The sequence below is a fragment of the Solanum stenotomum genome, chromosome 3 (assembly GCF_019186545.1).
Source record: "Solanum stenotomum isolate F172 chromosome 3, ASM1918654v1, whole genome shotgun sequence".
In the NCBI taxonomy this organism is placed as follows: Eukaryota; Viridiplantae; Streptophyta; class Magnoliopsida; order Solanales; family Solanaceae; genus Solanum; species Solanum stenotomum.
In genome coordinates, this window is record NC_064284.1 from 9669677 (window position 1) to 9686338 (window position 16662).

General features: G+C 33.5%; 1 protein-coding gene across 1 annotated transcript; it reads left to right on the forward strand.

Annotated features, from left to right (window-relative positions):
• The first annotated feature begins 324 nt into the window (after window positions 1–324).
• On the forward strand, window positions 325–7007 carry LOC125858306 (RINT1-like protein MAG2). Its single transcript, XM_049538054.1, has 5 exons — window positions 325–400; window positions 607–904; window positions 997–1083; window positions 4713–4816; window positions 4896–7007. The coding sequence occupies exons 2-5, from the start codon at window positions 613–615 to the stop codon at window positions 6783–6785; spliced, it is 2373 nt and encodes a 790-aa protein (XP_049394011.1). The 5' UTR covers window positions 325–400; window positions 607–612; the 3' UTR covers window positions 6786–7007.
• Window positions 7008–16662: the final 9655 nt, after the last annotated feature.

Consider the following 16662-nt stretch of genomic DNA (forward strand, 5'->3'; position numbering starts at 1 on the left):
ATTTGTGTTTGTATAAAGTGAGAGAGGCGAGGGAGAGACAAGCAAGCGAGAGAGGGAGAGTGGCGAGCGAGAATTTCAGGGAGAGAGACGAATGACAACAGTTTGCTACGGGTTATAATTAAATTAAATTGTGGTTATAACATTTAATTTGAATTAATAGTTTGCTATTATATACAATTTTCCCTTAGTTTTATGGATTAAAATTGCACATTTAGTTTAATCAAAAGTTATACTATGTGATTATCTGAACAGTACAAGTACTAAACTAGAGTAACACAATAACTCAGGGACCCAAATCGTTATTTTCGCTTGTGCAAAAACTCCTTTCCAAAGAAAAGAGGGACATTCTCGCCGCTCTTCTGTAATCTCCGACGACTTAGGTGCCGGAATAATCAGCAAGGCATCTTCTTGCCCCGTTGTGTTGTGTTCCAGTTGACTTCAACTTCTTGTTCATTTCGTTTTCCGGCTGTTAATCTAGCCAAACTCCTGTAAGCTGTTGCGAAAATTAGCAGAATTTTGACCTACTTGGCTTTCTGTGATCTGTTGCACATTTCAATTCAATGAATTTCAAGTTTCAAAGTCATTAACTGCAATTTGCATGGCAAGTTGACGATGGACCGGATAATTCGAACTTTGCCTCCGCCATCATCTCTGTCCGTTTCGGTCGTTTCTTTTCTCAACGCTAAGCTTAACGAAAAAGAAAACCTTGAACAGGCTCCGGCTCTTCTTTCTGAGCTCCGAACTCAGTGTCATATTCTCGATCAAAGCCTTTCGGATCTCAATACACAGCTCCGGAACTATCTGATCAACCACGCTTCCCATTCGGATCGAAGTGGTGCTCTTCTTCGCGATATAGATGCCAAATTAGGAGATCTTCAGTCAGCTTCTTGCTCTTCTTCACCAGGTACAATTTTTTATTTTTTTCACTTGCCAATTTTTTCTTTATTGATTTCCTTATGTGTAATTACTTATAAATATCCATCCTTTGTTTGCTAGATGGAGGATCAGGGAAGGTACTGGGAGAGGAGCTACCGGCATTGGCTAAGGAGGTTGCCAGGGTTAACACTGTGCGAACGTATGCAGGTGAGTTCACATGGGAAAACTTGTTATCTTGTCCATTGTGTATGTAGAATATGGGAAAAAGATAGATGACCATATAATAATAAGATACAATGAATAAGTAAATTCAGAGTTCAAGAAGGAAGAAGTATATTGTGAATATATTGGGGAGTGAAGCAATAGCCTTTAGCTAATTACATCTGTGTGAGAAGAGATATTTCAGTTTTAGTTTGTTTATCTAACTAGGTTTACATTGGCTAGTTTGTCACATTGTTGGATGACCGGTTCAAGACCTTGTTGCAATCTTCTAATTCTAGGCTATCAGCAGATCAACCCATCTTATGTTACCAAGTCTCTAGGCATTATAGCCATGAAAAGACATTGAGACACATTTATGATAGCTGAGTATCTAAGTGTTTGTTGAATGCCAAAGGGAAAAGAAATTTTCAAGAAGGAATTTCAGTTAGTAGCTTTAGTTATTGAGATACTAAAACATAGCTGGCTATAGTACCTGTATTAGTGAGTGGATGCCAACTTTTTTATTCCAAAGAAAAATACTAAGATAGCATGGATTAGGTTACTCATTTAGTTTTGCAAAAATATTTGGTGTTAGTGTTACCTACAGTCAAAAGGTTATTCTTAGTAGCGCAACTGATTTTGACCTCTTAAGAACTTGATGATTTGGTGCACATGACTCAATACAGGTTCACATTAACATATGAAGATGAAGACTTAGGTAAAGTACCACAATAAGGAAAACCTAAACTAACAACAGACTCTTTGGAGAATCTGTGACTGATTTAACTTACTCAATGAGGTAGGGCCTGAATTCATTATGATTCTGGTCCAACGCATAGGAATTAGTAAAAAGCTGTGGTAAAAGTGTTGGTATAGTACAATTGCTTTCAGAAGTAGTGTCTTTTCTATGGATTAAATATGAATTTGGATGCTCAAGTAGCAGGAAACTAGACATGCCATGCTACCAGTATTTAGTACTCTCTTTTCACGTTTAGTCAAGTCCATTAGGATATTGATGAAGAGTAACTAGTTATTGTCCTACCTGAATCTGCTGGTAACTAGGAGCATGACTTATGAGTAAAAAGTTCAAATAGACTAATTGTGAGATTTATAATCTCTTCAAATCTATGTAGGCTTAGTGAAAAGTAGGACACAATAGAAGAAAAAGATCTATATTGGCGATACCAATTAGTCGGAAATATCTTTACTCATGTTAGTACATCCATTTTAGGTCCTATGCTCTCGTGGAGTCTTTTTACTCCTGTCAAAGATTGATATGCCAGTCGAAAATATAGAGTAGTTTTAGTACTTATTTCTAATTTTATTTTGTATAATACTGGCCTAAGTTGAGTACTAATGAAGCGACATGGTTAGTGAGGATCCATATAGACAACTCAACTTGTTTGGAATTGTGCTAAATTGTTATTGTTATAGACTTATAGTGGAGATATTCAAAATTTTGTTCCTTCAAATTCTGAAGGACACTCAAGTTGGAAATATTTACTATGAGAACAGTAACTGCTGTAAAGGTAAAAAAATTCACTAGAAGTTGTCTCCATGAGCTACTCAAACTTCTCAAGTTGTCGATATGAACACTATATCCTTAACCATGAATACTTTTGTTTGCTTGTAGCTTCTCCCTGTCAAATTTCAGCAGTGCAACTTCTCAGCTTTATAAATCCTCTACACGGCATGTTATATTATGGTGTGACTTCAATTCTTTATAAATTGTGGCCTAGTGTTCAGTGAATTAGATTGAGAACCATGAGGTATCATGTGCAAATCCCAGGGGAGGCAAAAATACCAGGTGATATCTTGGCCCGTGCTTGAAGTTTTTGATAGAAAATTGAGGTAATGGCTGCCACAGCTGAATATAGAGTATGGTTCGAAACAGTTTTCGTAGTGGAAATGAAGATGCCTACATTAGAATGAAATGGATCCACATAGAGAGGAATGGATAGAGAGGTTCATATATCCAACCCCAACTAAAGAGCACCTCCGAAATCAATGCAATTACTTGGATATAGAGCACCTCCAAAATCAATGCAAATACTTGGATATAGATCTCTTAAAAGCTAAACGCTAACAACTTTTTACACCGGATCATATCTGTAAAGAAACCTTCATTTGGTGTCTATGAGCCAGAACATCAAGATATTTTTTTCATGTTTGTTTCAAGTTTCAACATTGTCCTCCCTAAAGGAGATATAGCAGCGCTTCTTTGGAATATTAAGTTTTTTTTTCTTCAAAATTTGGAGTGTTTTCTGGTGTCAAAATTAGAGGACTTTTGTTAGAAGGTAGTGCTCTGCAAGCAATGTAATTTTTTATCTAGCTTAAACCTATATGCAAGTTTTTGCTGGGCTGCATTCGTGGTCCCAAGATGATAGGCTTTATATTCAATACAAAATGGCGGGCATATTCAATTTTTTTAAAAGCAGTAAAAACTAATTAGGGCATCATCTAGTTTAGCACATACATTTTTTTTCTGTCATGTTTTGCTCTTATCTCAAATTTAATAATATTTTGTAAGGCTCTTGCATCGAACTCTAGTGCCATTGAAGTACAATGTTACTAAGCTTGACATATTTTAGTGGCACTCTGAACAAGTAACATTTTCTTGAGGAGACACTAAATATTTTGACCTGGTTGCCATATGTGCCAGTCTGCCAGCGCAACAAGATATTTTCTCGTGTTTATTTCAAGTTTCAGCATTGTCCTTCTTAAAGGAGATATAGGAGTGCTTATTTGGAATAGCTGAGTTATTATTTTTTCCTTCTACACTTGGAGAGTTTTGTGCTGTCAAAAGTAGAGGGTTTTGGTTAAAAGGCAATGCTCTACAAGTGCTTTCATTTCTTATTGAGTTATTGGAAGCCTTGTTGCTTATGCATGTTCTTGCTAGGCTCTGCATTCATGGTCCCAAGATTAAAAGCTTTTCTTTCAATACAAAATGGAGAGCATCTTCAACATTTATAGTAAATCCTTAAAATGTAATGAGGGCATCTTCATGTTTGTCACACATCTTTTTGGTCTGACAAGTTTGCTCATAAACTTTAATTATATTTGGATAAGCTTGTGTGCCATGGATGTACAATGTCATTGAGTTTGACATATTTAGTGGCACTTGAACAAGTAAGATTTTTCTGAGGAGACAATAACATTGTGACCTTGTTGCTACATGATGAATGGGTGTTGAATTCCTTGTAAGCTTTTCTTGTTTTCCAAATTTATTGAGTTTGTTTTCAGTGATCTTGACCTATCTTTATCCTTCATAGAAGTGGGAATTCAGGTTTGATGGATGTAATAATTTTACAAAATTTAGCATGATGGAAATTGTTAGAGAGAACCTTTGTATTAGATAACTGAAAAGGGACAAAAAAGAGAGTTATGAATAGTGGGGATTCTTATTCTGATCACAGCTAGCTTGAGATTGGGGGCTAGTTGTTGATCTGGCGTAAACTTGTAGAGACATGGTTTCTTACAGGTCATGGGGCAGCAGGCCCATGTTCAATCGTATCTTATCTGTGCTGATTATAGTCAACACCAGTTGTTTTGTGCCTAACAAATTTGATGATCTTTTACTCATTTTGATCTGGAAATATGTCATCCTAACCACCTTTTTTTATTGTAATTTCTAGAGACAGCATTGAAGCTTGATACTTTGGTTGGTGACATCGAAGATGCTGTCTCATCCACAGTGAAGAGAACTTTAAGGAGAGAACCATCGACAAAAAGTTCAGAAGTTAGTGTCCTTTTGGAACAGAAGTAATATTGTTTAACAATTCTGTTTATATCCTTCTCTAATTTCTCATGTTTTTCAGGAGATGCGGAGTGTTGCTATAAGAACACTGAAGTTAACTGAAGACACACTAAGATTAGTAGCAAAAACACATCCTCAGTGGACACGACTTGTGTCAGCAGTTGATCATAGAGTTGATCGATCTCTAGCCATTTTAAGACCTCAGGCCATTGCAGATCACAGATCCCTTCTGACTTCCCTTGGATGGCCACCACCGCTGTCTACTTTAAATTCCTTAGGCCCAGAGTCAAAGCGGTCAACTGATGTCCAGAACCCACTTTTCACAATGAAAGGGGACCTTAAACAGCAATATTGTGATAGTTTTCTAGCATTGTGCAGTCTGCAGGAACTGCAGCGCCAAAGAAAGTCTCGTCAACTCGAAGGACAGAATAGAGAAATTGCCTTGCACCAGCCACTTTGGGCCATTGAAGAGCTTGTTAATCCTATATCATTTGCATCTCAGCGCCACTTCTCCAAATGGGTTGATAAACCAGAGTACATATTTGCCCTTGTATACAAGGTGACCCGGGATTATGTTGATTCAATGGACGAGTTACTGCAGCCACTAGTGGATGAGGCAATGCTGTCAGGTTACAGTTGCAGAGAAGAATGGATCTCAGCTATGGTTACTTCTCTATCGACATACTTGGCAAAAGAAATATTCCCCATGAATGTTAGTCAGCTGGACGAAGAGAGCACAAGTGAAAAGCACTTGCAGGCTAGAATATCCTGGCTCCATCTTATTGATCAGATGATAGCATTTGATAAGCGAGTTCAGTCCCTTGCTTCACACTCGGGTATCTTGCTTTCTTTGCAGGAAGATGCAAAACTAGAGAAACTTTCATCATTTTCTGTATTTATTGACAGGCCTGATTGGCTTGACTTGTGGGCTGATATAGAACTTACTGATGCATTTGATAAATTGAAACCTGAGATTGAGAATGAAAGAAGTTGGTCGACAGAAGTTCGTGGAGTGGCTGTTCTATCTGCCCAAGAAGACAACAAGTCTCCAGCAATTGCCAGTGCCTTTCATCAGCGTTTTTCGGCTGTTATTGATCGTTGTCAATCACTGCCTAGCATAGAGTTGAGATCAAGATTTTTGAAATTGGCTGGTGCACCTATAATACACAGGTTTTTGGGTTGTTTGCTTTTCAGGTGCCAAGAAGCTGAAGGGTTAACTGCCTTGACAGATAATGATGCTTTGATGAAAGTTGCAAAGTCTGTAAACGCTGCACGCTATTTCGAGTCTATTTTAAAGGAATGGTGTGAGGATATCTTTTTTCTTGAGATGGGGCTGAACCAGGACACATCTACTGATGGAAATGACTTTGGTTCAGAGGAATCATCTGGAAATGGAATTCTTTATGAAGAAATTAAGAAGTTGGAAGAATTCAGAACAGGATGGGTTGAGAAGCTGTCTACGGTAGTAATGAGGGGATTCGATGTCTGCTGCAGAGACTATCTAAAGAACAAGAAGCAATGGCAGGAAAAAGGTGAAGAAGGGTGGATGGTATCCCAGTCTTTCGTTGGGGCACTAGATTATCTGCAGGGAAAGATGTCAATACTTGAAGAAGGTTTGAATAGAGTGGACTTTGTTGGGATCTGGAGGAGTTTAGCCCCTGGGCTGGACAAGTTAATTTTTAATGGTATTTTGATGACCAATGCTAAGTTTTCTGATGGTGGAGTTGAGAGGCTTAGCAATGATTTTTCAGTTTTATTCGGGGTGTTCAGAGCTTGGTGCTTAAGACCTGAAGGTTTCTTCCCCAAATTGAGTGAAGGTCTGAAGCTATTGAAAATGGGAAAGAAGCAGCTCCAGAATTGTTTAGCAGGAGGTGAAATATGGTTGAAAGAGAATGGGATAAGACATTTGACAGCCGCCGAGTCCGAAAAAATAGCGAAGAATAGGATATAAGTCACGTCCCCTGTATAAGTTTTAGTTTTGCAAGTTTTTCAGTAGAGCTCTACCAAATTCAGCACAGAAACATGGGCAAAGTACTACTGTACTAGTACTCGGTTTTTGATGTAGTGGTTTTCACAGTTATAATTATGCTCACATTTTCTTCAGTGAACTGTATTTTAGTGAATGAATTATATTTCACCAGCAAATAGCAGGGGAATAAAACTGTATATTGGAAAATATGATTTGTTTTCATCTATTTTGTAAAAGTGACTCCTAAAGGCAATTCTTTTTGACATGAGAATAATTAAAACAGGAATATAAGATAGGGAAAAGGGTCAAAAATACCCCTCAACTTTGTTTTATTGGTTGATTATATCCTTGCCGTTAAAAAGAAGTTATTTTTACCCTTGCCGTTACTAATCTCATCATTTATATTCCTCAATTGGATGGAAAACCCTAAATTGACTTAATGTAACCCAATTTCAATTAAAATTACCCAATTTTATATTTTAACCCTAACCCAAACCCGACCCACAATACTAAATAGTAACAAATAACAACAAACCCATCTCTTCTCTCTCTCTCACATCTGATAAAAAACTTAGAAAGTCATGTAGGATAAGAATACATTCCTTCAAGTCTGATGCTTTATATCTCGAATATCGTTGAAGAATTGCACTCCATAAATGTGCATTTGGTTGTAGTGTAAACCTTGAAAGGAATAGAACAGAAGCAGCCACCAAAGAATGTAAAAATTTCACACAGTTGTAATCTATGGCCCACCACCACTTCCTTCGTATATGTATGGCCCGTAATGTAACAAAAATCTTCAACATATGATGGACTAATTCCTCGTACTTCCTGTAAATCACCATATCAAAATACTCTCATTAGCANCCAAACCCGATCCACTATACTAAATAGTAACAAATAACAACAAACCCATCTCTTCTCTTTCTCTCTCACATCTGATAAAAAAACTTAGAAAGTCATGTAGGATAAGAATACATTCCTTCAAGTCTGATGCTTTATATCCCGAATATCGTTGAAGAGTTGCACTCCATAATTGTGCATTTGGTTGTAGTGTAAACCTTGAAAGGAATAGAACAGTCTTCTCTTTGTCTCTCACATCTGATAAAAAAACTTAGAAAGTCATGTAGGATAAGAATACATTCCTTCAAGTCTGATGCTTTATATCTCGAATATCGTTGAAGAGTTGCGCTCCATAATTGTGCATTTGGTTGTAGTGTAAACCTTGAAAGGAATAGAACAGAAGCAGCCACCAAAGAATGTAAAAATTTCACACAGTTGTAATCTATGGCCCACCACCACTTCCTTCGTATATGTATGGGCCGTAATGTAACAAAAATCTTCAACATATGATGGACTGATTCCTCATACTTCCTGTAAATCACCATATCAAAATACTCTCATTAGCAAAATCAAATACATAACCGAATTTCCCATGGGGGAATTCAATTCAATGTCAGACTATAATACTTACGCAACAATGAGCATCAAGGAAACGCCTAAAAGCTGAAGTTTTTGCCGATATGGGTTGAGTAAGATGAGCTAAAGGGTGTTTGAGAATGCAGTAATTACTATGGGTATGAGCAACGGTTGCGAAGAAACACCATGAATGGGTCAAGTTATCTTCGATGGTGTTTCAATGGAGGAAGAACATTAGAAGATGGGTTTGGGGTTTAATTTGATTTTAGTGGGTCGGGTTCGGGTTAAAAGAGAAAATCAGACCATTCAATAGAAGTTGGGTATTTTTAGCTGATTTGGGCTTTCCATCCAATTGAGGGGTACAAATGATGAGATTGGTAACAGCAGGGATAAAAATAACTTCTTTTTAACGGTAAGGGTATAGTCAACTACTAAAACAAAGTTGAGGGTATTTTTGACCCTTTTCCCTATAAGATATACAGAAGCTATTTTGGGATCTGTTGGTATTTGAATGTGAAGGATAACAAGAAATAAGCTGGTTTTGGTTGATTGGTAACATTTTTCTATCCTCAACTAGAGGCTTTAAATTTGTGTCTGTAGAATGCAAATCTCTTGATAATATATGAACTTTACACCTCTGATTGACTTACCCGATATGAATCAGTATTAATCAATATCGTCATATACAATACATGTTTAAGCCAAAGAAACTTGATAAATGATGTGATTAGGCCAGAAAATATCTGTTTTTAATTTCAACCAATGAATTTCAAATATTATATGCCAAAAAAAAAGGCTACAGGTTCTGAACATTTTCAAGTCCCCCATCATGAAACATTGATAAAATTGAGAGGTAGCTAATGTAGTGTCCACATCACAAGTAACTAACATGACATGGCTTTGCATCCCCACCCCACCCACGTGGCAATTCATTCTTAGTTAAACACAAACTGCCTACTGTTGCTCTACTAGTACTGTTTCATAGAAAAAAGAAAGAAAAAACTGATGAAAATTTGGGGGTTAAAGAAAAAAAGTACTCTCTTTATTTCCATTTAAATGACACATTTTTTTATTTTCCAAAAAGTTAATAATATTATCAATATTTTAATCATGTTTGATCAAATTCATTTATTGTCGGTGTAGTCTTGAAACATACAAAATTTTGTCATACTTTTAAAATTTTCTACTCAATCAATCAACATCACATAATTTGAAACGAAGAAACAGTATTAGTAGGGAAATTGGTAGTTGGGTAAATGAGGCCAAAAAGCAGAAACAAAATAACCAATTAGAATGGAAATAAAGAGTCACGGGTCAGTCATTTAATACGGTATTTGTATTGCATGCGTTGCCTAAAAAGGTTGTCATTCATGCATCCTCTCTTCTCATGTTTTGTCACATCAACATTCAACTCTTTGTTTTATTTTGTGTACATTAGAAAGAGAATTAGTAATATGACATATTTTAATTTATATGACGTAATTTAGTTGAATGAAAAATTGATAGAGTTTCAATCTTGCAATCTTATAATTATGCTATGAAAAAATTATGACTATATATAAAACACGCTATCATTAAAAATTTATGACTATAAAAAGATTAATACAACATTAGTACGTTACATATAAAATGAAACGGATGTCCTTTTAATTATTGATATATGGCATTTGCATTTCTCATTTGGAGGAAAAAGACGTAAAAAATAGGTAAGCATGAGAGGAAGAAGCATATAAGAGATGAAACAACAAAAAGAGAAACATATTTTTGATAAGTATGGTGTCCAAGCTGGAAAGATGAGAAAATTATCTAATATTTTTTGTTTTTATTGAAATTTGAATATGTACACACTACGGTATTTCTTTTATTTCCCACCCGATATTCAAAATTTGTATTAGAATCCTAATTAAATTCAATTCACGTATTACGACTAGGAAAAATAGTTGATAAACATATCTAATATTATCAACAGCTTGCTTGCGGATTGTGAAGTGCTAAATTCATTCAATCTCTTCACATGCATAACAATACCTATATATGGACGTAAAAAGTTCTTCTAGCTATATGCAAATTTTGAGAAGGTTACGATTCAATGTTTTGGGTCGTCTAATTAAAAAATATGTCCATAGTATATAGATAATGCATATTTTATCCTTAATATGCATATATTAAACATATTCATACACAACATATACAACTGAAAGTATAATTAATGTATAGTTTTCCTATTGAATTCTAACACTATCCGACCAATTTTATTTGCTATAGCAGATTAATTATTTTATTTTTCAAGTTAACATATCTTGTTTGTCATAATCGTTACCATTTTTTATTTATCATGGAGTCCAACTAGTCCAATTCCGCACTGCGTTGGGTCTATTTGAAAAATGCGCTTCTTATCAGGAATTTTTTCATATCCAGGACTCAAAATAAAGACCTGTGATTTAAAGAGTGGTCTCATTCACTATACCAGTACATCCTTTAATTTGACAGTTATGAACGGTTACTTATTATATATTAAGGTAATTCAATTAACCTAATACTATAATAATATAGACACTGGCCTAATCAATGCACAAAACTTGAAACACCTTTTATATCATCAGTTTTCAATTTCAACTCATTACACAATTTATCATATTAAATCTTAAGTATTCTTAACGAGATTTTTAGTTTTATGATTTCCTGAAATTCATTGCATATCGACCAATTTTATGAACTCAGAGATTTTCAAACATATAATGCACCTCCTAGCTAACTATCATCTTTTGTTTTTCTTGGTCAAAATAAAAAAATTCTAGCGTTAGAAATGTAGAAGCAACAATATACGATGACTTTCTCAACTGCCAATTCAATTTTTGCCAAAACTTTAGTACAATTGTAAGAAGTTTTGCAAGCCTAGCCTCAAGTTCCAACTCCATAGTCAACCTAGATTAGACAGTTAAATCCCAAAATCAATGAACCACAATTACAAGCTTCAATTTTCTAAAATGACAATTATTTTAAAACATCTATTTTAGATAAAGACGACAAGTAGTGGACCGGAAGTTCTTTTGTATATTTCCCACCGATTTATATTAGCCTATCTAGTATGCTCTCCATCTCATTTTACTCACCCTTTATACTTTTTTTTTTCCTTTTTACTAATTCACTTTAGTAAATTAAGAAAAAAAAATATTATTTTCTTTTAATATTTATCATTAAATAACTACATAAGATATTAAATCGTAATTAACTTTAAAATTTTAAAATATAATTAATAAAATTACTTTAGTTAATAAATCACTAATAATTTATTTAAGAGAGGGTGCTAAGTAAAAGTGAACGAAGAGAGTAGTATAAATCCTGTGTTAAAATGACAAATTGGTAATCAAATTTGAAAACAAGTTCCAATTATGATTGCAGTCAAAAGTAATCGGACAAGGAAGTCCCTTTCATCCCATGAGTAAGCAATAATTAGTAATGTATTTTGGAAACTGGGTTAATTAAAGGCTTACCGTCAAGTGATATCAATAAAAATCGTCCAATCGTCCAGTAAATGTATAATATTTATTATGATCTTTTTATCAATTAGTTTTTTATTTAGACATCTCAATTAAGGACGTGACCTGTTTAACCCCTGAAGTTAATTAGTTGAAAATGTGTCTATTTATAAACACAATATATATATATAATCCAGCAGAATAATGCCTTTTGATTTGTCTCCAAACCTCTAATCATAATTATCCACATCTATAAAATTGATTTCATTAATTTTGTCTTGTAGAAGCAACCGTTTGATTCTCAATCTGATAAATAAAAACATTTAATGTAACATACATTGTGTCTATAATATATAATACATATAAAGATAACATAAATTCACCCCTTTTTTAGTTTTGTGTCTTTAGATAGTCCAAAGTCATTATGAGAATAGATGATAAATATATACCAAAAACATATTCATCATACAAATAAAATATTAGTTGACAAGGTGTTATCTGCAAAAGAATATATAGTCTACTTAATTTGTAAACTAGAATATAATTCTGATGTGAACTTAAATCTCAAATTTTGTAAAAATGGAGGGAGCATAGTCCCCACAACTTAAGTACTATAGAAATATAAATGTATACAGAAGAGAAGACAAGGGATCTTTCTGCTGGTGGCACACAAAATATCCTTTTTAGTAAAATAAATTTCTTAAAAATATTTTTTTCTAGTTAAAATAGAGAAAAAAAAATTTCATAAATGGTATTCAATCCTGTCTATCCTCCAACTACACACCCCTTAAACCCTCAATATAATAAAATTTGGTTAGATCAAGTTTAAATTCTATTTTTAAGATACAAGTTGCAGAAATAAGGATGCTGAGATAGATATGTGGATATATTAGAAGCAATAGAATTAAGAAATAGATATCCGAAAAAAGGTGAGAATGGTCTCTATGATGAATAAGATCAGGGAAGGTTGAGATGATTTGAGCATATGAAAAGGAGATGTATGCAGATGTCCCAATGAGGAGGTGCTAGAGGTTAGATTTAGTGAGTATAAAAAGAGGTAGAGGTAGGCCAAAAAGAGTATCGGATAGAGGTAATTAGACATGACATAGTGCAACTTCAGCTTACGAGGACATGCTCTTAAATATGAGGGTATAAAAGTCACAAATTAGTATAGAAAGTTAGCAAATAGTACCATGGTGGAGTTTTGTCTTACTTTTCGACGAATTTCTTGGTGGTGTTTGTCGCCGTATTAACCTTAATGTCTTGCTTTTGATTTCTATTATCATCTTTTGTATTTTGATTCTCACACTATTTTATAGTTGTTACATTTTCCTTCTTAGTTGCTATGTTTTCTTCATTGACATTTTTTCTTTTCATTCCTATTTTAATTTGCTTTACTCTAGCCATGGATTTTCTCGAAACAATCTTTCTACCTCTCTACGAAATAAGATTAAGGTCTGGATACACTCTATCCTTTCCAGATCACATTTATGAGATTTACATAATATGTTATTATTATTATATATATAAATTCTCTCTTAGGATAATATTTTCTACATATCTACCAAATATTTTCCCGGTGGCAAACACACCATTAGTAACATCTTTATTAAGTACACTTACCAATTAAATGCGTGTGTGCTTACAATTTATGACTATATGAGGTCATTTGGTCCGAAGACAAATTATAATGGGATTTATTATTTTGATATTATTTTTAATTGATTAATTATATAAAAAATAACACGCATTGCATAATTTTTGAAAATAATTTATTTGCTTATTATAAAGACCCTCTACCTTATTTAGTAGAATTTTTTTTGAGGGACTTAGAGGTATTTACATCATTTTCATTGTTTTGTCCTAGAGTAACTAATCTCGTGGTACTATTGTTCCACCTTCTAGCGGAAATAGCTTATTCCGATACAAATTACTAATTTTGATATAACATTCCAAAATTAGTAATTAAAATAATATCTTTCTGTCCAACAATACTTGTCCATTATTGATTTTGCACACTTTTTAAGAAACTATAAATAGAAGGGTTATTTTACTATATCACCCTTTGAATATAATAAATACAATGTTTTGAAAAATGTTACTATAGAGAAATAACTATAATTAATGATAAGGGTAAATGAGGAACTAACTATAAAAATTATCCATTAATTTCATAAAGTGGACAAGTATTGTTAGACATGCCAAAATAGTATAATGGACAATTATTATTGGACAGAGGGAGTGCTTATAAACTTTTGTCTCATACGACCTCCGTGTGTTTAATACTCTATTAATCTAAATTATGAAATTAATTCCATCAAGAGTTGGAGCTTCTTTTAAAAGTTTAATTAGTAGACATATTTTGTCTTAATTAAGGCCAACACAATTGGCTCAAGATTAGTACAAACATTAGTTTATGTTTAGGTGGTTGGTACTGTTCTTTTCTTTTAGAGGGATGGTGTTGGTGACCTCCTAGGCTACTTTTTTTTTGTCTTTACATATAGCTTGTGTTCATAACTCAACCTTATAAAGCTAATCAAATTTTCCTCTTCAACTTATCACTTGGCTTATTCTTTCATATCATTGTAGAAAGAAGGAAGACAAGTGGAGAGATCTAGAGTTATTTAATATATAGAAAAAAACAATAAAATAGTTAATTAGTAGTCATGTCTAGCAGAAGAAGATCAAATAATAATTCAAGATTCACTCAAGATGAGATTAATGATCTTGTCTTGAAATTACAATCTCTCTTGCCAAATTCCTCTTCAAGGTGCATCTCCACGGTACGTCCATTAGTTATATTTTATAATGATAGTCATATGGCGGAGCTAGGTAGGGCCTGAACCCCTTTCAACTTCTTTATGTGTTTATTTTTTCATATTTGAATTTTTTTAGTGAAAATTCTGGATTAGTCACTGACATTGTGCTGCTAGGATTGATGAGCATTACTTTATTTTCTTACTTGAATTAATGCACAATATATTAAAGCAAGCAGAAATAAAAACCTACGAAGTAACACAACATTAATTCTGTGAAGTAAGCCATTGGTTGAAGTGGTGATTATTACTCCCTCCGTCCTATGTGTAAGTGTCACTCTAGCAAATAAAAAAAAAGTTAATCCAAAATAAATGTCGTTTTGAAATTCAAGACAAAAATAATACTCAATCCGTCCAACAATAGTTGTCCACTTTATAAAATCAATGAGTACTTTACACTTGCTTCCTAATTTACTCTTATCATTAATTATAGTAATTTTCCTATTATATTTTTCAAGACATTGTCTTTATTATATTTAAATAATGAAACAGTAAATTACTCTTCTATTTATAGTTTCTTAAGAAGTGTGCAAAGTCAATAGTGAATAAGTATTGTTGGACATAGGGAGTAGTAGTGATTATTTCTAACTATACCTTTATAGTATTTCTTTTTAATAGTGCTCCGTTCTCAAGAAACGTCTACTAAATAGGAGTAACTTAGTAAACAGTATACCTTACATTGACTCCTTCCATCTCAAAATAAGTATCAATTTAACTCATATCACACCCCGTTAAACAAAAAAAGAAAGATAAATTGACGAAGTTATGATTATTAATTAATTAAGCTCACTTTAAACGAACAGAGTTATGATACAGAATTAATGTGTTACGAAATACTCCGGAAGACTGTTGAATAGTCCCTACGTTCGTTAAGGAAATTGATGATTAATGTTATCTCATAATAATGGTTTTAGGTAATTCTCATCGAATGAATTAATTTTTTAATTTCTAGTTAGGTTTAAAAGTCCATTTTAGTTAGATTGTCTTAAATGGAGAGAACATGTTGTTTGTCAGCTAATATATATGACCTTAGACAATCTTCCTCGCATGTCTAGGCACAGTGTACGTTCCACAAAAGTACTTTTTGACTAGAGAGATTTGGCTTTAGCAACATGTTACCACCAAATAATGTCACGATTTAATCATTTTGTAGTAGTACACTTTTTAGTGTCCAACTGTTCAGACCACCTTGCATACATCCCGACTAATTAACTTCTGATCACGTACAGGTAACATCATCATCAAAGATACTAGAAGATACATGTAATTACATCAGAAAACTACACAATGAGGTGGATGATCTAAGTGAGAAGTTATCTCAAGTACTGCCTTCTGTGGATACCAATACTGTTGATCTTATACACACTTTATTAAGTCTTCTTCAGCAGTAAATTAAAGCCCACGGATCTAAGCATCTCTTAGTGGTTGTTAAGTGTTTCTCTAAGTATATAATATAATATAAAATATATAATATATAATGGCTACCTAGAGTTTTATATAATGTCTCAATTTTACTACTATATATATAGTATATCTTAATAATGTACTCTTGTAATGTTATATATAGATAATATATAGTACATTATTTAAATCATGTTTAATTAGTGTATTTGGTTGGTCCAACTGAAATGTGATTATTATATGTAAAAGTGTTTGATGATCTAATGATTGAACATGATATTTATCTACATAAAAAGAAATTGAATAACAATCGTCACCAATAACAAAGAGTATTAATTAAAGTGTATCTAACATACAAAATAAATTCTACAATTAATATTTTATGAGCAGTGATGAAAATATTCAAGAACATTAGAGAGTAGCAGAGATAAAATTATGTATATATATTAATTAATTATTGTGTATTCACTTATGCTTCCATATATAACAGCTATGCCTATGTAAAACCTAAAAATCTTGATCTATTTAGAATACAAACTTTTTTCTTATTTTTCATCCGGACTCCCGTGTCTAGAGTCTGCATTGGAGCTCCGACTAAATTCGGATTGTGCACTACAGGGCCCATTCGGGGGTGAGGTTCTCGACATGATTTTCTCCATACTCAGGGATCAAAAACGAAACCTCTAGCTAAGGGTGAAGTAGTCTAGTACCACTGCACCACAATCCTTGTATTTTGTTTGGTTG